This window comes from Chamaea fasciata, unplaced genomic scaffold, assembly GCF_029207755.1.
Source record: "Chamaea fasciata isolate MVZ Bird 193981 ecotype frontalis unplaced genomic scaffold, bChaFas1.0.hap1 SCAF_2, whole genome shotgun sequence".
Taxonomy (NCBI): Eukaryota; Metazoa; Chordata; class Aves; order Passeriformes; family Sylviidae; genus Chamaea; species Chamaea fasciata.
The window spans coordinates 10897308-10920040 of NW_027094087.1; the positions used below are offsets into that span (position 1 = coordinate 10897308).

The 22733-nt window shown below is 38.7% G+C and overlaps 1 protein-coding gene across 2 annotated transcripts in view; it reads left to right on the forward strand.

The window, feature by feature from the left end:
* USP25 (ubiquitin specific peptidase 25) overlaps positions 1–22733 on the forward strand; it is an 88973-nt gene that overhangs the window by 27632 nt on the left and 38608 nt on the right. For both annotated transcript variants that reach the window (XM_066208525.1, XM_066208527.1), the window contains exons 4-5: positions 3761–3884; positions 9895–10057. In XM_066208525.1, the coding sequence (XP_066064622.1) occupies positions 3761–3884; positions 9895–10057 (287 nt within the window). The remainder of the gene's footprint in view (positions 1–3760; positions 3885–9894; positions 10058–22733) is intronic.

Genomic DNA, 22733 nt, shown 5'->3' on the forward strand with positions numbered 1-22733 from the left:
AAAATGTTTTGTAGAATTACAGACAATGTCAAACACTTAATCTTATGTATCAGAAGAACACGTTATTATATTATAATAATGTTGTAAACCAAGACAGTATTTCTTAGGAAAACATGATTAATTATGAATGTTAATTTTCATTGAATAAACACAAATGCGTTAAGCCAGACTGTGTTGATGAACGTCTTCACTCATGGAGAATTTTTTCATAAGCAAACTTTATTTACCAGTCATGGCCTGGTTAAGAATGTTTGCATTTTCTAAGGCTATTTGACATTAAAGTCATAAGTACCTTTATGAGGATGAGCCAGTGAGAACGGAAGTGTTCTGTGGGCTTAATGAGAGGAGTATTACAAAACCGATATGTCTAAATTAAGGTCAGGTAACTAAATTTGGACAAGTGGTATTATTCTTCTACCTTTTAGGAAATGCATCCTTCAGCCTATCACAGAAAAAAAAACTTGTGTGTCTGATAAAAACTTTGAGTAGAAGTAATCTTTTTTGTTTTTCTTCGAGCTTGCACTAAAAACAGAGAAATCTGTTGGTCAGATAGGAAACTTCAGCAGCTCAGTTTCATGAATGAGTTCTACTACTAATAGCTGTAACATTAACATCTCCATGCAAGAATTTATAAACTATGAAGATGTTTTAAAGCAAAAATGAAGAAAGAAAGAAAACTACATGAATTTAATCTATTATATGTACACTTATATAGTGTATAACCATCTGACAGGAATGCAAAGTGTGGAGACAAGGTAATATAGATAAATATATAAATATTTATTTTTGGTGTTTTAGAACAAAGAGTTTAGTCTCAGGCTTAATCTTCTTTTAGAACTTCTGCTGAAGTCTTCTTTATCATCTTACAATGTAGGATTCAAGTCATATGTGAGGTGTTGCAGCTTAAATGTGTTACTGTGTCAGCTGTAAATACGTTACTTAAATGTCAAAACCATTTTTATTTTACATTTGCTAGGAACTAAAAGCTTGCATAAAGTAGGTTACCATGGATGAGCTGATACTTTTGAATGTATTTTTTGACATAAGTTATGCCAGGTAAACCCTCTGTGACATTGCACCACTCACATGTAGTGGGAATATCTGGCAGCATGTTTTCATTCTACTCTTTTTTTCATGCAGAGCAGGAATAAAGTACAAATAGAACATTTCTAAAGAGAATCCTGTGCATGCCGAAAACAAACTTGCATGCCAAAACAAACTCTTTTGGCTCATCTGCTTTTGGAAAGCATACAGAGGTAAAATATTTGGAGTTTTAATGTTAAAATTATATAATCGCTGGTAATATGAATGGTAATAAACTTCTAAACACCTAAGGTGGTGGTAAAGATTAATAAAAATTAGAGAGCTAGGGAGTTGCAAAGAAATTTACTATTTTAATGGAAGTGTGAGTTGGAGTTGATCCAGACAAATTTTTGTATAATGGGGGAGGTTTTGTTAAATACGTCATTTTCAACTACAGTAAGAGTTCTTTTCTAGAAAATAGTCCCCATATAGAGAAGCTAACGACTTAATCTAAGTTTCTTCACTGTCATATAAAAATGTCATCTCTCTTACGTGACTAGAGGCTTGCTCAAGGAACATCCCTCTCTGTGAGGAAGTGGCCAGAGCAATCCCATACTTGTCCATCAGCATGTGTGGCTGCTGGGTTGTGACCACTGTTCCTACTTTGAGAAGTAAAGCTTGGCTCCGGGGAAGATGAGGTGCTACATGTGGCTCCTTGTAAATGTGCAGAAAATACAACACAGGCACCACATTTTAGAGCATAATAGGTAGTGCATGTGTGGTGAGGTGATCCTCTAATTTCTGACTACTTTTGTAGTCTCCTTCTGGTATCAGGCTGTAGGACAGAGCCAGGTTTGCATGTGACACAGGCTGAGGTGGTATTTTAGCCCAAATTATGTTGTTCTCAGCATGACAGCATATTTATCAAAACTTCTCTGGGGGAGACTTCTGCTGCTGGTGGTTGTAATTCCTTTAGCACTTCTGAAGGAGAATTTCAGGCATCTGAGATGAAGTACACTTCTGTTATGCTGAAAGATCTGAGCTGACTGTAGACAGCCTAAGAATAAAAGTAGAAAGTGCTGTTTTTATAGCAATAATGTTTTTCCATACTTCTAGATCATGACAGATTGCCCAGTGTACTCTGCAGGTAAGAGTACTCTCTTTCAAGGCCCACTAAATAAAGTAGAATTTCAACCATTATTTGGAGAAAATGGCTGAGTTTAAAACTAGGTTTTGAATATGCTGGTGTTAACAGTAAAGTTTCTTCCCAACTTCTTTCTGGTTTCAGCTTTCTGCAAGGATAGGTCATCCCATTTTCTGTTCATGCATGACTACGGCAATGGTTTTTGTATAATAAGTTTAGTGTTTTGTTCTGATCCAATGAGAAACGTCCCAAGAAAAGAAGCCCAGGGGAATAGGGGAAGCTATGGTCCCTGCTGTAGGCCAGCCCATGCAGGAGAAAAGTCAGAATGTAGACAGGCTCTTTGGAGTAACTGGGTTAGCCTGTGGAAGGAGAAATAATGACAGACTTCTTGTCTCTCTCTGTAAGCAATTGCCAGTTTCAAATCTGTATCTCTTTCTCCCAGAGCCTTTCAGTTTCTAATGGCTTAACCCCAGGCTGGAGACAAATCCTTTCCATAACTCTTTGGGTAAACTTTGCCTTAGAAGAGGGAGACTCAAACCAGCCAATGCTCCATGTACGTGTATGTCTGCGTGATATTGCATGCAAAATTTCACACTTTTCCTTTCTTTGTCTGTCTGACTTGGAAAATGAGACTTCTGACTCTTGAAATGGTGATAACCAGTAACCTTGACTTTTCTGAAGGTCTTATGCAGCTGATGGACATTCCTGTAGGCTCTAGCTGCTCTAAAATCTTGGCTGTGCCTGATGGGGACATGATTTGTGTTACGGTGTGTAGTAGGATCCCACCTGAATTGGGAGCAGGGGTGTTGTTGCTGCCCTCAGCAAATAAGGAAGTTTATGGGGGATGTCTGTCTTTGATCCTTTGTATAATAAGAGCTGGTGAAGAACACTGAAGTAGAGCTGTTTTCAGTCAGTAGTCCATCCAGTATTCCCCATGTATCCAAGTATGGATCCTCAATTTGTCTCCAGTATTTGTTTTTTTCATGTTGAGATGTGATACTTTCAGTAGATGGAATCAAATTTAAATATGTTCAGAAAAGGAATGCACAAACAGGATGGAAAATAATTAGGTTGAGTAAGGAAACCATGTGAAAGTATTTGGCTCACCAGGGTACAGAAATACTTGTAGAATTTGGGGCAGCATTGGGAAAACTCCACTACGTGCTCCTTCATGAGGAGGAAAGTCAACTATGCACAATTAAGGTCTCCTTTTTTGATAAGGTCCTCTTTGTCATGTGTTCCTTGAAGTGACTGATCTCAGTAGCTGAAGTAATGCATTTAAGTGTATTGCTTTATGAAGGCTTTCAGAAAACATGGATTCCCAAATTTGTCCCATAGCTTTGTGAAATTTAAGAACATTAGGAGCAAGGAGAACAACAGCGCATCACATCCGGAGTGAGCTGCTGAGGTTTTTATCTGGCTTGGAGGCAGAATGGAGCTGTTAGCAGGGTTAGTGGCTGGAAGAGCATAGGGCACAGGAGGGATGGTCTGGAATGGTGCTCAGCAATCCACATGGTCTCTCTCCTCTACAGTAAGACTTACCTTTCATTCTGTTTCACTTTTAATTTTGAGAAAGATAGTTTTGCTTTTCAGATGTGATTGATCTCACTGGAGATGATAAAGATGATCTTCAGAGGGCAATTGCCTTGAGTTTGGAGGAATCAAACAGGGCATTCAGGGAGACTGGAATAACTGATGAGGAACAAGCCATTAGCAGGTAAACAACCAACTTATATAAAGCAGAAATTAAATTAAAGAGTTGGAGATTGGCCTGTATTGCTTTTTTAAACTTTTAACAAATAATAACTTGTTTACTTTTACTTGTGCTACTGATATGCCTGGCTTCAGGATGCTGCTTTAATATATTTTATGTTCTACACTGGAAAATAGTCTATTATGTATGGACTAGGATTTAATAGTATGTTTCATATTTATGTATTTCTTTAAATATGGAGGAAATGGATGGAGATAGAGAATGTGTGGTCATATTTAAATAGGACCTAAACCCTAAAGAAGTTTCTCTTGTGTACCAGGTAAAAAGCAACAAAACCATATATAATTAAGAAGCTAATAAATACTTTGTCCTATTTTGCACAGTGTTCATTTTACAATATTGTTATATATTAAGTTTTCATTTTCTTCCCTCTGTGCTGAGGCAGTGGGAAGAAGGAGGGAGTGGGTATTAACATGATGACTTGAGGATACTAAGAGCTGCTGCTCTATTTTAGCAGATAAAGAATGTTATTAACCTTTTTAACAAATAAGATTTATAGGCTTTGAGTGAAGTTCTGGATTTAAAGTTTTATAAACTTAACTCTCTCATTTTGGGTGTGATAAGAGTCTTTGAGCTAACTTTTGATCAGATTTTATGGTAACTTTTTTACAGTGTATGTTTTTTGGTAACGTTGATACAATAATGAAATATTTGAGACTTGAACTAAGCCTGGGTGTAGAGTTGTGTGGGAGGGATGTTGTTTCTTTTTTTCCATCTGTAACTGGCCTTAGGAGGAGTGTTGAGTTTTTCCTTTGTGGCTGGTCTTGTTCTAAGGGAAACAGGCAATGATTTGATCCTTGATGGGAGGTAAAGTACTGCCTCCTTGTAAAGGACCAATTTTATAAAAAAATAATTTAGATGGGGGACATTAACAACAGTAATTCTTTTTCTCAGTTCATTGTGTTTGACAGGCTAAATGACTTATTAGAAAATTCCATTTGTGAGAATCTGCATATTTTATTGCTTTATTTGTATTACTTTATCCACAGTAATTTTCTTTTCCCTTTTGAAAAATAAATATGCTAATTATGAGAATAAACATACCCTTCGGCCCCCCCATTTGTGATAAAAGTCATCTTGTTATATGAATATAAGAAAACATAGTTTAGGAGGGAAGGGTAGGATGAAAGGGATTTATATTTTCATTTACAACTGGAAGAAGCATTTAAGAGGTGGATTTTTCTAAAACTTCAGTATGTGCATGTGTACAAGAGGATGATGGAAGTTCTGTCCATTTTCTTTTTGTTTCCAGAAGATCAGCTCTTGCATGTTCGTTTTTGAAGGGCAGAATTGTTGTAATTACGGAGTTGTGATTTAGGCAGGCACTCAGAAAGATGGACCTGTTTCTGGAGATGGAAAATTTTCTCCCTTTTTTTTCTTTACCCAAGCCTTGACTGCTTCTGCTGTGCTCAGTTTTTGGGAGCCTTGAAGTTTTAGGATTTTTGCTGTAGACTTTGTTTTTTGCTTTTGAAATTAAAAGCCTTCTTTGGTCCTATCTACTTAGCTCGTAACTTAGTATTTTAAATACTTTCTACTTAAATTACAGTATATATTTTTCTGGCTACAGAAAATAACAAAGGATGCCTTTTTTTCTCTATGTACAAAGACATCTAGACAATCTCTTTGGTTATTCATAGAGAAAATGTTGGTCTTATGAAATAGACTTGCATCTAATGGCAAAATTGCCATTAGCACAGTAGCATGTGCAATGTCAAATGAGCTTGTTGCAGGTCATATCCCCCTAGGTGCACTACACCACATTTTCTATGCTTGCTGAAGAGTTCTTTGGACCATTTGTTGCACAAATTCATTTCACAAAGCTATATGAAAACATTCACTGAAGGATCCATAATATTTCATAAGTCAAGGGAGGGAACGGGCCTTTGCTTGTCAATGGAGACAGAGAAGAATGAGGATCTTGAAGGTTTTGGCAGCATTGAGACATTAGATCAACTCAGTAATGTAGCAAGAAGCACCCTGAGCCAATGGCAAATTATGTGAGTGCTGAACAAATGCAGGAAGTTCAAAATTCTTGAATTCTTAATCCGAACTCTTCAATTAGTTTCCTTAAGGACAGAACTTCAGACTTGTTTTATTACAAAAAAAAACCAAAACAAAACAAACCACCCCACTTTGTAGGTAACACCCCACAGAAGAATGTTGACATTCCAATAGCAAGTGCAGAATCTGTGAAGAACTTCTCAAAACAAAAAGTAGAACACTGTGGTTGTAAACAAGCTACAGCCATTTACTTTTGATTTTCTAAATAAAACAAGAAGCAGCAATCAAATGGGAGGTCAATAATAAGCAAATTTAAACTGTGGAAATGTTTCATTTTTTAGAAATGTAGGCTATGTGCATATTTAAATAGTTTTTGCTGTGGTGGATATTTTTTTCAAAGGTATTTGTAGTGGTTTGGAATCTAATTTGTGCAGATTTTGTTAGGGTTTCCAAGGGAGAATTAATGGAATTTCTTGAGTTATGTAATTAATGTTGTAATGCACGTAGAATTTGTGTTCCTGAATGTAATTGCTTTAGACTACCTAATAAGGACAGGTCTGATTACTGTGTAGGTGTTGAGAGGAGTGCATCTGAAATGTCCAAGTGTCCGAACTGAACATCTTGTACAAGGCACATTTAAAGTCTTTCCCTGTTTCCTCTTTAAATCTCCTAGTGAAATGTGCATGATCAGTGTATTTCTTATTGTGAAGAAGTTTCTCCTGTTTATATTACTTTTACTGGATTGAAGGAGTCTGAAGCTGGCCAAATAGGGCTTCACTAGGGAAGCCAGTGAGATGATACTGGAAGAAGAAATTAGCTGGCCTGTTTTGTGCCTGTATAAAAATGAGTCCATGCTGTCAGTGCATAAAGGATGTGCACAGCCCCTGGTTTTTTGGTTTTTTTTTTAATCAGGGTCATTGAAACTGCTGGGGACTCTGCACTATGGTTAAGCATTGTATGTGTAGATCCAAGGTGGGGTTGTGGGATGTTGTAGAGTCAGGGACATATTCCTGGATGTCCAGCTGAAAGACAGTCCCGGTGCAAATACCTTCCCATGCTCTTTTCGCTATGTAACGTGATAGAGTGGGCTTTCCTGCAGCATGTTGAGTAGGCTTCCTTAGAGTGGTTTGACTGAATTTTTGTGCTGTGGACTTGCCTTGCCCGGGTGTTCTGCTTTGCCTGGTGAACCCCCTGCAGTTCTGCAAAGCTGCTTGGCTGTGCCCAGCTTGTTACAGAGAAATAAAGCGCTGCTTTCAAGTGTCACGCCAAGCGTGGCACTAACTAACCCTTGCTACAGCTTTTCCCTCCAAACAGGATTCCAGCCCTTGGAGATGGGGAAGCTGTAGGTCCCGTGAGTCTGGGGGGATGTCAAACCCTGCAGGTAGCTAGCTGATATAGCTGATGGCTCTGTGCTGGAGACTGTGCTGCTGTCCCCAAGGGTCACCAATTGGGACTTCAGCTCTGTCATCAAAATCCTAAATCCTTGTAATAACTCTCTGGAAGGATGCTTGTTTTGTCAAGCAATGTAAGATTCTTGATCTGGGTGATGTCCCAAATTTGTAACTTCGTGAATGTAAGACAGTGAGCATTTTATATGAGTTATCCTCACTGTGCTAGTAAATACATATATTTATGTAGCTTTTGAGCTGATTATTAGGTTCCTATTTACTGTGCTCATTATACTTTATTTCACTTTTCATTTTTGATTTAGCTGCTTTCACAGCTATGCTTATGTCTGAAAATTAATTCAGCACATAGAATGTGAAGTTATTGCATGTGCTCTCTGAGGACAGATAATGTTATAAGTAGAATTAAGGAAAAAAATACCATAATGCCTTCAGAAGCAAATACTTTATTAACACATGGAAACATATTTCAGGTCGAGCTAGAGATGAGTAAACCCCTTACCTGCTAAAGAAACACAAATTCAAATACAAGAAAGAAATTTTAGTGGGTAATTAAGCTGATGAATGGTAGTACTCATGGGGTCAGGGAACTGTTTCAGTTTGAAACTATTTATTTTTTTGAACTTGAATCTTGAAATACCTTGAAATATTCTTGAAATTCTAGGGGGAACAAAAAAAGGGAAGTTTGATTGTTTACCTGAAACAGGTGGTGTGAAGTAGGTATTGTAGTCCTGTTACAACATAATTTAAATTTATTCCAGTCTGTCAGTGTTCCTGCCAGTTTGAAAGGTCCCTTCAATTTAGTTTGAACAAGATTCTAATCAATTCTACCTGCATGACAAATTGTTTGAACTGTGTATGACATTTTAATTGATTTTTAATGTCTCCATTTACCAATTTTTGCTCTCAAAGTGGAGATACGCAGGTCATCTAACACTTTTGGAGGATGTATTAGTGAAAAGGGAAATGAATTTGACCGTTTCTTTACATTTCGAGCTTTTCTTAGTAGAAAAAACTATCAGAAAAGACTCATAGAATAATCAGGGTCAAGTTCCATCCCAGTGCAGTGTTTGAATAGATGTCAGAACAGAAACTCTTGGTGGATTATATGCCTGTCCTTTCAGTGATGTTTACAAGGTGACATAAAAAACTAAATCAATTAATCCTTAGGAAATGACCAGATTTAGGTTCTTCCTGAGACAGATACAAAAGTGGTATTTGTATCAAATGGTCTCTCAAATTTAGAAAGCCTCTCTTTTACTGCATTTTTTCTGAAATAAGTTTCAGTGACAAATTAGTATGATCCCCAGAACAGTTATCTGCAGTAAATTCATATGGTGCTTCATAGCTCTTGGTAAGATAGCTTTTCTTTCTTTGGCAGGAACGTAGCTTGAAATAAAGGTATAGGTAGGAAACTGAGGGAGGGGTGTTATCCATTTCTATGCTTTTTCTAAGATGTCCAAACTTTGTCCTTTAGGAGCTCATTTTACAGACCAACCTAAACCTGCCTTTCTTTGGTGCTTAGTGAGTCTGGAACTGGGAGGCTCCAACTCTTCATGCTGCTCAGTCTGCTTACATGCTTGTGATGCAGCTTGTGAAATCCTGTGCTTGGTGTAGGAGAGCAGCTCAGCCTTTTGTCTGAGGGTTGCCTGGATGGCTGGGGACAGTGACTGCAGTGTTATTAGTGCACATACCAGACCCTTGGCTTAGGAGTTAAAGCCACTGTTACATTACCTCAATGCATCCATCTCCCTCTTTCTATTTAGAATACACCTACCACAAACTACTTTTAAGGTGTATTTTGTCACCAGCTAAAGCAAACCTGCTGATATAGAAATAATGTATCGAGTGAAGCTTGTGTTGGAGAGTTTCAAAGTCATCAGATCTTACTGTCATGTGAAATATGGATATTCAGCATAAATGACATAGGAACAGTTTCCAGCAAAGGAAGTGGTCATTGAAGCATACAATTAAAGTGTTGGGTGGCATTTGAAAAATTGTGGGGAGATGTCTTTCCATGGCTCATAAAGTAATTACTTGCCATGTAAAGTGATTAACACAGTTGCATAAGTTGCAAAAATGGAAACTAAGAAAACTGCCTTCATTTTTGAAAGTTGCCTAGCTAGCTTTGGCTTCCTGTCAGTAAAAGAAAAATTGGTGCTTCGCATAGCAATAAAAACATTTGAGGATGAAAGCACTGTACTATTAGTGCTGCCTAAAATTTGTCCATCCTGTTTGAATCTAGTTCTTAAATAATTGATGACTTGTAGACATGACTCTTGTATCTGGAGCTCTCACAGGAGATTCATGCACTCACCAATACAGTTTTCCAAAGGGTAGTGGAATTGCTGTAGCATAGCTAAAAGTGAAATAGCATTTCTGAAGACGTATTATTGCATATAATATAATATATTGCATATATTGCTCAGCAACAATAAGTGAATGGTGTCATTATAATGTCTGTATTGCTTAATATTTGAATGTGTTTTCCTACTTGGTGGGGGTTTTTTTTTTCTCACATTTTCCCCTCCCTTCTGTTCCTGAAGAGTTCTAGAAGCCAGTATTGCAGAAAATAAGGCGAGTTTAAAGAGGACGCATCCAGAGGTCTGGAGTGACTCTCCGAACCCTTATGATCGAAAGCGGCAAGACAACTGCCCAGTAGGATTAAAGAATGTTGGCAACACGTGCTGGTTTAGTGCTGTCATTCAGGTAAGCACTCTTTAACTAGCTGTGTGTGTTCTTCATTGTATCTATTGGGAGGTGAGTCAGCTCATTTTAAGTGAATTATTTAAAATAATCTCTTTTCCTGGAAGTTTAGGCCACTGCATGAATGTTTTTGCACATTAGTTATTTATTGCATCTCTTAAAGTGACTATCCATAAGTCAGATTGAAGCGTAGAAAGTACTGGTAGCATATCTAAGTGAAGCTTCAAAATGTTTCTTACTAAGAAGTTGCTGAAGACAAGGAGTTGACTCTGAAGATCCTGGGTGTATGCAGCTCATGCTGATATCAGTGACGGTTGTGGATGCCTAAAAACATGGGAAAACTGGGTTACAGATGAAGAACTGATTTTTTTACATTAAAAGGGGCACGTGCAAATGACTGAAAGGGGGTGGCTGACAATGGAGGTAGGTGGAAGAAACAGGACCTCCAGTGCTTACTCAAATGGCTACAGCTGGGTAGGATAAAAGGAGGAATAATTGATAAAGAAGGAAACTTCAGAAGAATGAAGGGGAAGGTCTTACACTGATGCAATTGCAACTGGTTTTGGTTGTTTTATGTAATACAATCAATGCGTGTGCTTTTTTTTTAAAGATAAGGTGAGTAGGGAAATGAATACAGATACTGCAACTTGCCTAGTAAGAGCTAATGTTCTAATATCAATAATTGATGTACATAAAATTTATGATTCCGTCTTTTAGGAGATGTATGTTTCTGTTAATAATCTGTAGATCTACTGAAAAGCATTTCAACCTACAGAAATCTGAGGGCGAAATGACAATACAATGATGGGAAATTTATTTTTAGTCTACTAGAAACAAATATCTTAGTCTACAAGAAACAAATGTATTGTAACTTTTCACAGTCTGAGGTTTTGAGAGAAAGAAAATAAAATATTTAATACCCATTTTTAACAAATTACTGTCAGGCTGAAGCACTTCAGATAAACTAATACTATTACTTTCATACTGGCTGTTTAAAGATGACTGTTGTACTTCAGGCTGAGTCCATTTAGATCAATGTTCTTCCCAGCAATTTCCACAGCTGGATGGTTACAGGGGAGTACAAACAGTATGCATGATACTGCTCTGGTAAAACACTCCTGAGCCTCCCACTACTTTTGTCTTGGATTTTTTTTAATCCTCTGCAGTTTATGTAGTCACAGGGGACCTCCCTTGTATGTTGTCTTCCTTGATCCTTGCATTAGGGTGCAAGGTAGGAGTTCCACCGTTGTGCTTCCTATTGCATAAAGAACTGCCGTGGTTTTGTGTGGATTTTTGAACCTGGCTTCCACTGTCTTTGTCCAGTAGCATTCATGTCTCCTGGTGGACCAGACAGAAGTTGATTGCCATTACGGTTCTGTGGGCTGCTCTCCTACTCTTTCAACACCTCAGTGGTCTCTTTTTTCCAGGCTGGATGCTCAATTGCCACCTGTAGAATGTGTTCTAAGCTCTGATCCACTTTCTTGCTGTTCTCCAGATCCTTTCTAGCTCTAGTAGCACTTTAGTTGGGGGATGAGGAAAGTTCTTAAAATGTGAGTGTGCTGTGAATTGGGGATGGTATGAAGGGGAGATACAGATTCCTCAGGAAAGACAAGTAGGGATGACAAGGAGAGGCACTGCCTTTCTCCTGATGGAGTAGCACAAATGTGTGTGGGACAAGGTGGCAGTTTAGGTTGAGAGTCTGTGGATCAGGATCAGAGGAGGGGCTGGTAGAAGTGCTACCATGATTAGTCTGCTACAGACTAATCCTCCTCAGGATGAGAATATGCACACAGCCCTTTTGAAAGGCAAGGAAGTCTCTGGATTACAATCTGTGGTTCCCATGGGAAACTTTAATAAACATCCTGACCCTTGCTGGGTCCAACACAGCAGAACACAAGCAAACCAGACTTTTGGAGGGTATGAGGAACAGCTTCTTGCTATGAGCACTGATGGGCCAGCTACGGGTGATGCACAGCTGAATCTGCTGTTCCCCTGAAATGGGAGAGCAGAAGGTAGAGCAATGTGGGTATTCTTGACTGCAGCAACCATGAAACAGTAGAGTTCAAGATGCTGATGGGAGTGAGAAAGGAATAACAGGACCCAGACCCAGTGTTCAGGAGAGCAGACTTTGTCTTCACGGAGTCAGTATCTGGGATTCCATAGGTGGCAGCTTGGAAGGGCAGAGATGCTTAGGAAGGCTAACAGCATTCCCTGATTGCCAGAAGGGTCTGTTCTGCTCTCAGGGAGCTCATAGCCAAGTTTCAGTGCAAGCAGGCAGTGTGCAGGATGTGGAAGCAGAGATGGGCTACTGAGGAGACTGAAAATGTCCAGGCATGAAGGAATGGTTTTAGTGAAGTGAAAGCTGACCTGAGTTGGTCCCTCAAAGGTTGTCTAGGGTAACAAGTAAAGGTTTGGATGTTATACTGGTTGTAAAAGGCTGAGCTAGGAGAATGTTGCTGAATGGAGCAGGTGAGGTACTCAGTGCCTTGCTTTGCCTCAGTCTTTTCCAGTGAGATCTCCAAGACCATTGTACATAGTTGAGAAAACTCTGAACAGGGGTTAAAGATTTGAGTAAGAGTTTACTTGGGGAAACTTGACTCATACAAGTCCACTGAGCTGCATCCTGTGGTAATGAGAGACAGTGGGAAGAAGTTAGCAAGGCAACTCTCTCTCATTTTTGCCAAGTCATGGAGAATAAAAGAGGTTTCTGATGTACTTGAGCCAGGCTTTTTAGAACAGTGCATATTGGGAGGATGAGAGGCAATAGGAGTCATTCAGATAAGAAAGATTAAGCCTGGGTATAAAGAAGCATTTTTTCACATAAAGACGGGCAGGCAGTGGAAGTTGCCCAGAGTGGCAGTGCAGGGTTTGTCAAACCTTGGAAGGTTTTAAGATGCCTGGAAAAATGCCCTGAGTAGCCTGGTCTGATCTCACAGGTCAATAATGTGAATAATGCTAGTTAGTTTGGTGCCCATCATCTTCTATAAATTCCAGAGTTACTTTCTACCATGTACCTCACCGGACACATAGCAGTCTTGAATTTAACTTTCTTCTTATATAGATACTCTCATATGACGTTTGTCAGTTTATGCTTGCTAACTCTTGTTTCTACTACACTGCAATTCTCTTTACTGGGTAAATATGGTCAAAACTTGCTGTCCTTTTTAGATCACTTCTGAATTTTACTTACCAGTGCAGAGTTGGTGAACTTGCAGTAACCTGCCTTCAGGCTGGAACAGATGGTTGGCTCTTGTTCCTCTCTTAATGTTTGCCTATTTGTTTCTACCTGGACCTTCCATCTCACCTCACTGGTGCTTAGTTAAAAGCTTTTGTTGAATGAATTCTTCTGAAATTGCCCAGAAATCCCAGTAGACTGCATAAACTGGATTACATGTTCTGCTTGACCTAGGGGTTTTTGGTTCAGTTTGAGGTGGGTCATTTTGTTTGTTGGTTTTTTTTTTTTTTTTAATGGGAAGGATTTACTTACCTGCAGGTTGCACGTAGGTAATGCTGCAGGTAATGAAATTAAAAGATTTCTTTAATTGTTCTATGATGCTTCAACTTTCTGTTGAAGTTTTTATGTTCTTAGGCCTCTTTTCTTTCAGCATTTAGTTATCTAACAGGTATTTTAATTTTCTGTGTCCCTAGAGATCTTTTGATGTTTCCCTTGTTTATCTGTCCTCCTTTCCTTATTCCATCACACGCATCGCTCTTTTTGCAATAGCTAAAACATTGTGTTTGTCCTAACAGAAGCAAACATTTTATTTCCATTAAGATCTTTATGGAGCTAATGTGACTTGGTGTTTTACCTTCTCTGTTGTGCAGAGATCTCTGTGTCTGATCTGTTTTACTAGCAGTCCCAAATCCTAAAGGACTGATTTTATGTGTATGTGCATTTCTTTAAAAGACTTTTTAATGTAGGAAACTGAAAAATCTTTAAATAAATGTTTTTATGGAAACATGATTTTTTAATTTGTTAATCACAGAGATAAGAACAGAGGCCAGAGAATGTAAAAATCTATGCTAGACCTATGATCTCATGTTATTTATACCCAGTGTGCAACTTTATACCTTGAAAACAGATTAGGGAGAGACCTAGCAAGTTCTTATGGTCACCAGCCATGCCATGTTAAAGTCTGTGGTGTCTGAAGTTATTATGGCTTGATCCTAAAAGACAGTGAAACTTTTGGAGTTAGTTCTGTGGAGTGTAATTCAAGCAAACCATTGAAAGATTTATAACTTCAGTTGGTTGAAAATTTAGGTTATTAATATTATCTGTCAGCCAGGAAGATTTATGTTTCAAGCAATCATCCCAGGAAATTTAATGCATGTTAATTTAGAACATTAGCTAATACCTTTATTTATCCACAGGGCAGATTGACTACTTGGGTTGCATTGACTATGTAGAAGTATTTTCTTGCTTTCTTTGGGAGGCTTTTGTAACCTGACACATCACATAGGTCAACAATATCTAAATGTTAACTACTGTCAGTCATGATGATATATTGTGTAATGTAATCCTAAACTAAATTGCAAAGAAAGAAAAATCTTCCTCCTGTTTAAGGGGTGCTTGTTAAGAAAAGAAAAGGTTTTGACATTTTGATGCTTTCCTTTTGCAATGTATATTTTTTTTAGGCACCAATTAGCTGACTTAGTGAAATACAGTCAGAAATGGTTTGTATATTTGCATTAAGAGTATGAAATTCCTGAAGAGACTATAGTGAGTGACTGCAAATTCTAACGAGATTCAAATGTTGCTGGAAATGTTGCCTTTACCCTGTATTTATTTGTGCCTTAGAGAAATAGGCACATCTGGAAGTCATGCTCTTCTGCAGGGGAAGAGGGGAAGCTGTCTCTTCAGAGGCCTCCAAAACAAAGTTTTGCTTTCAACAGTTGCATTCAGGAGCATTAGAATGAACAGTAATATTTTTCCCACAGTGTAACTTCTAAAAATCTGCCTTGCTGTTGAGGACTGTCTTTAAAAGCTTCTTTAAAGAAACAAAGCACAAATATACCACTGTATATTTTTACTCTTCTGGAGTAGGTTTTAGTGACCTCCTTGTGAAAAGGTAACATTACAGTTTTTCTTGGCTGTAAGAGTTTACAGCCTGAAAATGGCTTAGAAATAATAAATTTATGGAGCCTGTGGAGTGGTTCCTTCATTGCATGCTGAGCACGAGTTAAGAGTTTTCAGGACATGGGATGTAGAAGGCAAGTAACTCATAGGACATAGATATGTTGCTGGAATCATGTCTTAGGCTTGTTGCCTATGCAAGTTCTCCCCCAGATGCTTTGGTTTAAGACACTGCACCATACTAACGTTATCTTTTGGAGTCCCAAGTGGGGTTCCGGTCATGTGCAAGAAGTAATGTCCTGGCAGGATCTGCCCTGTGGAAAAGGTGTGCCATGGGAGACGCCCAGATCATTCAGAGAATGTCACTGACTTCTTGTGCCAAGGTAGATTTCTGTGGGAGAAGGAAAGTGTGTAGGGAATCAGTGAAAACTGTGCTGTGAATGCTGCTGTTTCCCTTTTCTCCGGTCCCATTCCTCACAAACCGTGTGCACTCTCTCCCCCAGTCTCATGACTTCCAGAAGGCCGGGTTGTAGCTCCTCCCTTTACCAAATGAGGTGTCCCAACAGGACAGCTGGGGCTTGGCATCCCCACACTCTTTTCTCTGTGAGTCTGTCAGTCTGATGAGATTCCAAAAAGTGCATAGCTTGCTAAATGAAGTTAACAAGCATAAATCTCCAAGGGTACTCTTTAACTTTTATTTTCAGGGTCCCTAACACCACTTCTGGCATTTTACTCTGTCACATTGTGTTTGGGAGCAGCTTTCTTGTTTTCCTGATGTCAGTATATTTGGGGTTAGGATCTCCTTTGATCCTAGACTTCTAGTTCTGGGAAGAAGTGAATCAGCTTGATGGGTGAGAATCAAACAAATATTTTCTTCCCAGTTGGCAGCTCAGCTATTTACCAATATTGTTCTTCTTTAAAGCAGCCTACCACAAGCATCTAACTTTTACACTTTATGTTTCTTATTTGTCATGATCAATGGAAAGGATTGTGATGGATCATGTGGTAGTGCATTAATACCAAAAAGGCTAAGATTATATTATTAAATGTGCACGTTTGTACATTCTACATGAGTCCCTTGATTCTCTGGGCATGCCGTGCAGGGTTGTAGGCTGAAGAACATTCAGTGCTCAATCCTCATATGAGTTAAAATGGTCATTGATGGAATATTTTCTTTCCACTGTTTTCACTGTGAAACAGCCAGAGGCAGGGTTTGGTGGGGGATATATGATATAAACTGCTCTGTAGAGTTTCATGAGCAGAGGAATAATGATGTTGGAAATCTAGTTTCTTGCTTTCCATTCCTCTGTTACTCCCTCTGTTTCCCTGTAAAGTGAACCTGTCCCTTCCAAATTTAGTCATCCTATGATATTTGCTGACAGGGTATTCCTTTTCTGCTTTTGGTGCTTCTGTAGTCTCTGGTTCCCTCAGGTTGCTCATGTGATAATTTCGAACTCTTATCTTACATTAAGTGATTTGTAATATTGCAAACTTTGTTGTGATGGTATGGGAAGCTTTAATGGATCATGGGTTTCACTTTGACTCATAAATGGTGGCTTCTTTAATTAAAATAAAGGGTACAGGATGCATTGTTTAGGTGTGTTACTCAAATTTTCATCACTTAATTTGGGCAAGCAGTTGAAAACTGTAACCATGTAAGGAAATGTTGGCTGTGATTATTTTGTCCTAACAGATTTTTTTTTCTTGCTTTGACCATGTAATAGAGGAGTGGTTGGATGGCGTTTCTTCGTATGTGCCAAGACACAAGCATAAAGTGAATTCTTCTGGACACATATCATACTTAGCTGTCTTCTGAATTGCAGTAATGTTCTGAGTTTGTTGCTATAAACAAGTAAATGCTCTCTAAATGCAGGCTGGTAATTCCATGGTGAGCTGTTTGTTTAAAATGTTGACTTAACCCAAGCCTGCTGGAGGTCTTAGTTTTACTTTATAGCTCAAACAGTATGCAAGCTGTTTTCCATGCTCTTCCATGTGCACCTCAGCCTTTTGGAGATGTAAGACATGATAGCTTAAAACTGCAATTTGTACCTAGGTTTTCAGGAGTTTGGAATACTAATTTATTGTTTGTAAATAAAAATGTCCTTTTAGAGGTACTTTCCAAAGCTTTTGAGACCTGGGATTGAATCGTTGATTCTCAAACTGCTAAATGTTTTCCTCATCACTACCACTGTACATGTCGGGTGGTTGTGCTGAAGTTCAGATATCAGGCAGTGTCATATCTGTCTCTGGGAGTTTTTGTTTCAGAGGGGAAGAGAAAAATAAAACTCCTCTTCCTATACTTTCACAGTGAAGTTTGAACAGGAACCTGCTCAAGTCCCAGCTTTGAAGCTGCTTTGCTCACTTCCCTTCTGTCTTCCTTACGTGGAATTTTTTAGAGAATGCAAGAGAAGCTTTGGACTGTGCCAAATCCTCAGTGTATATAAAGAAGCATAAAACTATGTTTTGGGTGACTTTGTAATTTTCCTGATGCCTGTCATTAGTCCGTATTCTGGAAAACAGGATTTACCACTTAACAGGAATAAGACACAAACAGGTGGAATGGGAGGCAACCCAAGAGTAAGTTATAAGGAGGAGCAGGGTAGGAAGGGAGCATTGTGCCCAGCAGAGCAACCAGTGCAGTAGCAACAAACAGCCACTTTATGGACTTTGTTGTGAGAAAGTACTTTCAATAGAATAGAATATAATTCTTTCAATAGAATAGAATATAAACCAGAAAGGAAAAAAAAAATAAGTAAGAAAACTCTGGAAAGCCCTAAAGAGGAGAGAGAAGTGATTTTTCCCTTATTAGAACCAAAGAATGGCTTGGGCTGGAGGGAATTGTAAAGATTATCTGTTTCCAGCTCCCTGCCACAGGCAGAGACACCTTCCACTAGACCAGGTTTCTCAGAGCTCCATCCAACCAGGCCCTGAACAGTACCAGGGATGGAACCTGTGCCAGTGCATCGTCATCTTCACGGTAAAGAATGTCTTTGTAAGTAAGATCGTGTCTGATCTAAAACTCCCCTGTGAATGTGAATCTATTCCCTCTTGTGCTGTCACTCCAGGATAGTCTCTCTCCAGCTTTCCTGTAGGCCACTTCAGATATTGGAAGGCAACAACTAGGTCACCCTCAAGCCTTCTCCAGGCTGACCAATCCCAATTCTCTCAAGATATAGGGATTGCAAGTTGATGAGAACTGGACTCAGTTGTCAGTGAAGTTACTCATGTTTTTGCAATATGGGGCTTGGGACACTTAATACTCAGTCAGAGGCATGGAGAAGTATTAAATCTCTCATTTGTGCAATATTTAGTAGTACTTTCAATTTGAACCTTAGCACTTCAAATATTGATAACTAGTAAATTTCAAATTCTTTATTCTGTTGGAGGAAACATGGCAATGCATGCAGGTAGGACCATATATTCCATTGCTCTGTGTTTTTTCTTTGATTTGAGTTATTAACATTAGTAAAATGTTGACCCTAATAATACTCAATGTACCTCACAAAAACTGGCTCTATATACCTTAAACTACCAAAACTGTTTATAAAGTGAAGTAAGAACATAAATCTAATTTGTCATGTTGGCAGAGGCAAACTATTCCAAAGAATATATTTTATGATATAGGGCTCTATTTTTGCTTTTTATTATTAGAAGAACAGTGATGTATTTATTCACTATTTAAGGTTGCTTTCTCCTTGTTACACAAAATGAAGGTAGATACTGTCTTGGCTTTGTGGCTTTAAATAAAAAAATGAAATAAATAAATAAACAAATAAATGTCAAATTGGAAATGCATAAAAGGCCCCAGACGACTAAATGAGGAAAATGAGTGTTGTGATGTGCCACTGCATACAAGTTTTCAACTTATACAAGATCATATTTTAGCTAATTGACTTTGTTTCATTTAGGAAACAAATGAATTTGTTTAGGAGCTCTGTAGGAGTGCATGCTTTTCTTTTTCCTTGCCAAGAGTTGCTTTTCAAGCTCTCCTAGTAAGATATATTTAGTTTTTGGGTTTCTTCCTTCTGTCCTGTGTTCCCTCTGTCCTTACAAGCTTAACCTTTACAAATTCAATGGGAAGCTGTGTTCCTGGTATTACGAACTTCGGGTTTTCATGCAAACTTGTTTAAAGGTGATACATATTAAAAATGCGCAGTTCTGGGGAACATTTTTCCTTTTTCTTGTTTTTTGTTCTCAGTGCTGGAAACAAATACAAAATTGGTAGTCAAAGAGAACCAAATATTTTCTTCAATCTGTTAGTGAAACAGCTGGTTTTAGTGCCCCATGCTTACAAACTTGCAAGAATACACCAGAGAGCCCCTCTGAAGCTTTCTGCAGCAGCTTGTTGGGTCGTCTTGTATCTAGACTCAGAAACAATGTTTTCCTACTCTCTAAAGTCAGTAACTTTTTAATTTGGGACTCTGCTGGTGGCTTTTGATGACCTGTGTTGCATGCCAGGCATTTATAGATTTATTATACTGACTAATTTATGTTTTTGCCTCATTAATGCAGCATCACAGTTCTTGAATGTTAAGAATTAATCCTTTACTCAGTCAACCTAAATTTTGGCAAGGTCCTTATGTTTCATCATCCTAGACTTTAAGGGGGGGAAGGGATAAGCAGAGTGTTTTAACGGAAACCAAGGCAACTTACATTCAGAAATTGTGTTTAAACTCAGTGTAAGTAAACATTACTCATAAAAGTGAATGTTTTAGTATCTTACAGTATAGAAGCTACAATTCTACCTGGTTCTCTCTGGTATGACTGTAAACGCATCATAACCACCTATAGCAGGGGAAAGCCACAATGTCTTGTTGCTATTCACTATTTTTGGTGTGAATGCCTTAAACTGACACTGGATTTCTGTTCTCATTTCTTCTCTTTTACTTTTTCTGTCTTGTGGAACCCCAAAAATTGACTGAATACAAGGCAGTATTCTAAAAATCTGTTGATGTTCATGGCAATTTGAATTGGTATAGCTTAGCTTGGCTTGTTCAAGTTTCCAGATGACAGCTTTTAAATGGCTTAAATGCACTGGGAGAAAATCCTGCAAACTCACCTTGTAGAGAGTTTTTCTTTCATGCATAAGTTTTGCATACTTTAGTAAATTGTAAAGGTATTTGATCAAGAACAGTCGATGTGAAGTATCCACATTTTAGATGCAGCCTGTTTTCTTGCACTGGGACTCCTGACACCTTTGTGCAGCTGAAGACAAGTGGGTGAGAGGTGAGGTGCTGCTCCATGCAGTGTGTTTGGAAAGCAAATGTGTTTGGAGCTTCAAGCTAGGGCCAGTGCATGGCACTTGGGTGGGGGCAGTCTCTGCTTTGTCTCTTGGTGGCTGCAGAAGAGCAGTTTCTGCCTCATGGGCCACTTACCCTGGGTGCAGGGAGCTTGGACAGAGGTCTGGAAACTGGAAAGTCAGCAAACTGGAAAGTGTTTTGCCTCTCCCCTTTCTGGGCTCTGGGGTGGTTGGTCTGGGGAGGTCTCTGCTGGGCTTAGGTGAGCTTGTTTTTATCTCCTCACCTCGGGAAGAACTGCAGGATCCTCACTGGGATACTTAGGCACAAAAATAGTTGCTTTCAGGCACTTGTTTACACTTACACTGGGAAATGATCTTTTTTAAATGAAGGTGGAAGTTTCCTTAAGTTGATCTAGCTCAGTATAGGAGAGCTACAGCATGACACTCTCCTGTGTGCATTTGTGGTGTTGGCAGCAGATAAACTGTGAGGGTTCTGCTGCATCTCAAAGCAGCTGTACGCAGTGTAACCTTTTCTGGCAAGAAGTGTAACAACTAAACATCTTGCATAAGAAATTTTGAATAGTACAAGACTGAAGAAGAAGCAGCAAATTGGACAATCCTCTTAATTACTCTCAGCAGATTGCGCAGATAGGTTTGTTCAGGTCAGTCGGAAAGCATAGAATTATGTTCGGTAGAGTTCTGAATTAAAGAAACTGAATTTTTGTGAAAAACTTGTTGGATTGAATGCCAGGCAGAAATGCTAAACTTGAGCACAGCTTGCTGTACATAATTTGTGTGTTTGTATTATGAAATTGGCCTGCTCAGCTGCTTGGCACTTTGATGGCTCTTGGGTTAGTTATGGAGAGAATTCAGCCTTTGGACATTATATTTCAGCAGCTGGTTTATTTTGTACATAACACATTGCTATGTTTTGCTTGATGAAGAGCCCACCAGTGGAATGCTGTTACATCATGAGACATAACTTCAATTAGTATCAGCTTCTAGACTGACACTTGAATTAAATATTAACATTTTCCCTGCTTTGAGTAAGTAAACAAAGGGCTCTGTTTAAATCTTCCTTCTCTGCAAGGATGGATGAAAGGGAACATGTATTTTGAACAGCAAAACAGGAAAAAAGTTTGACTACTCAGTTGTTTGCCTTGATTCAGCAAGGTCAGAATGGTCTTCTCTCAGCTGATTTTTTGATACTTTTTAAATCTAAAAAGAGGTGTGAGAATGGTAGCCTCTTTGCTTTGTTGAGGATGCTGTATAATGTGGGGTATGGGAAAATGTTGGACTCTGTACAGGCTCTTTCACAAGGAGAATCAGGAACATGGCAATTTTTCACAACCTTTTTTTTCCTACCAATATGTTCTAAATTATTGGAATAAATGCAGGGCCTCTTCACAATTTGCGTTTCACTTATTTGGCACTATGGTGTTGAAAACCTATTAAACTGATGTGATCTGTGACTTAAGTCTTTACATGGATAGGACAAGTTCTGGGATCAAAGTCTATTGCTGGGGTAAGCAAACTCTGTCTTTCCAAAACAAATAGCTAAGATACGTGATGGAGTGGGAGGAGAGTTAATTATAGATTGTAAACCCAGGAAAGTGCAAATAGGAAGGCAGATCTTTCCTGTGCTTCTCTGATGAGCATGTTTAAGGTACTACAGACCTTTCCTCCTACCTTGTCTTCATCAAAATGCTCTTCTCTAATGATGAGATTTTTAGTTAAGATGTGTTTTGTCTTTACAGAAAAGCAGTGATGCGATGTCCAGTTCTCAGCACAATGTGTTGGAGTTTTATTGTTTGCAGCCCAGAGTCATCTTGCTCTTGTACTTTCTTGGCTCCAGGCTCTGTGTTACACTGTGGAGTTCTTTGTGGGTGTGCCTCTAGTCGCCTGTCTTCATGTCCTAGGCAGACAGATACCTGTCTATTCATGTGTCCATAAAATGGGAATGTTATCAGTCCCTTATCTGCAAAGTTGGATAACACAATTTCCTTCCTCTAATGTGCATCTCTCAGATCATAGGAATGATCCCCCATAGGATGCCATAGGAATGGGAGGAGAGGACAGAATGCAAACTGTTTAGCTAGTGCAAGTGAAATGAAATTGCACATGTATTCTCTGTGCACTGGGAAGTATGATAGAGGGCCTACAAGATAAATTTTAGATGGCTGAACAGTGTTTCATGTCAACTTGAAAAGTGACAGTTATACAATTCATAAAATTCCTGTTGTAAAATGTAATTTGCCTATCATGTAAAATTATTGTTCCTTTTATGTGATTAAGTGCAGAGATATTTTTTATTACACTGTTTTCTTGGCAAAAGTGATTGTCTTCTGGTAAAAATATGTTTAGCA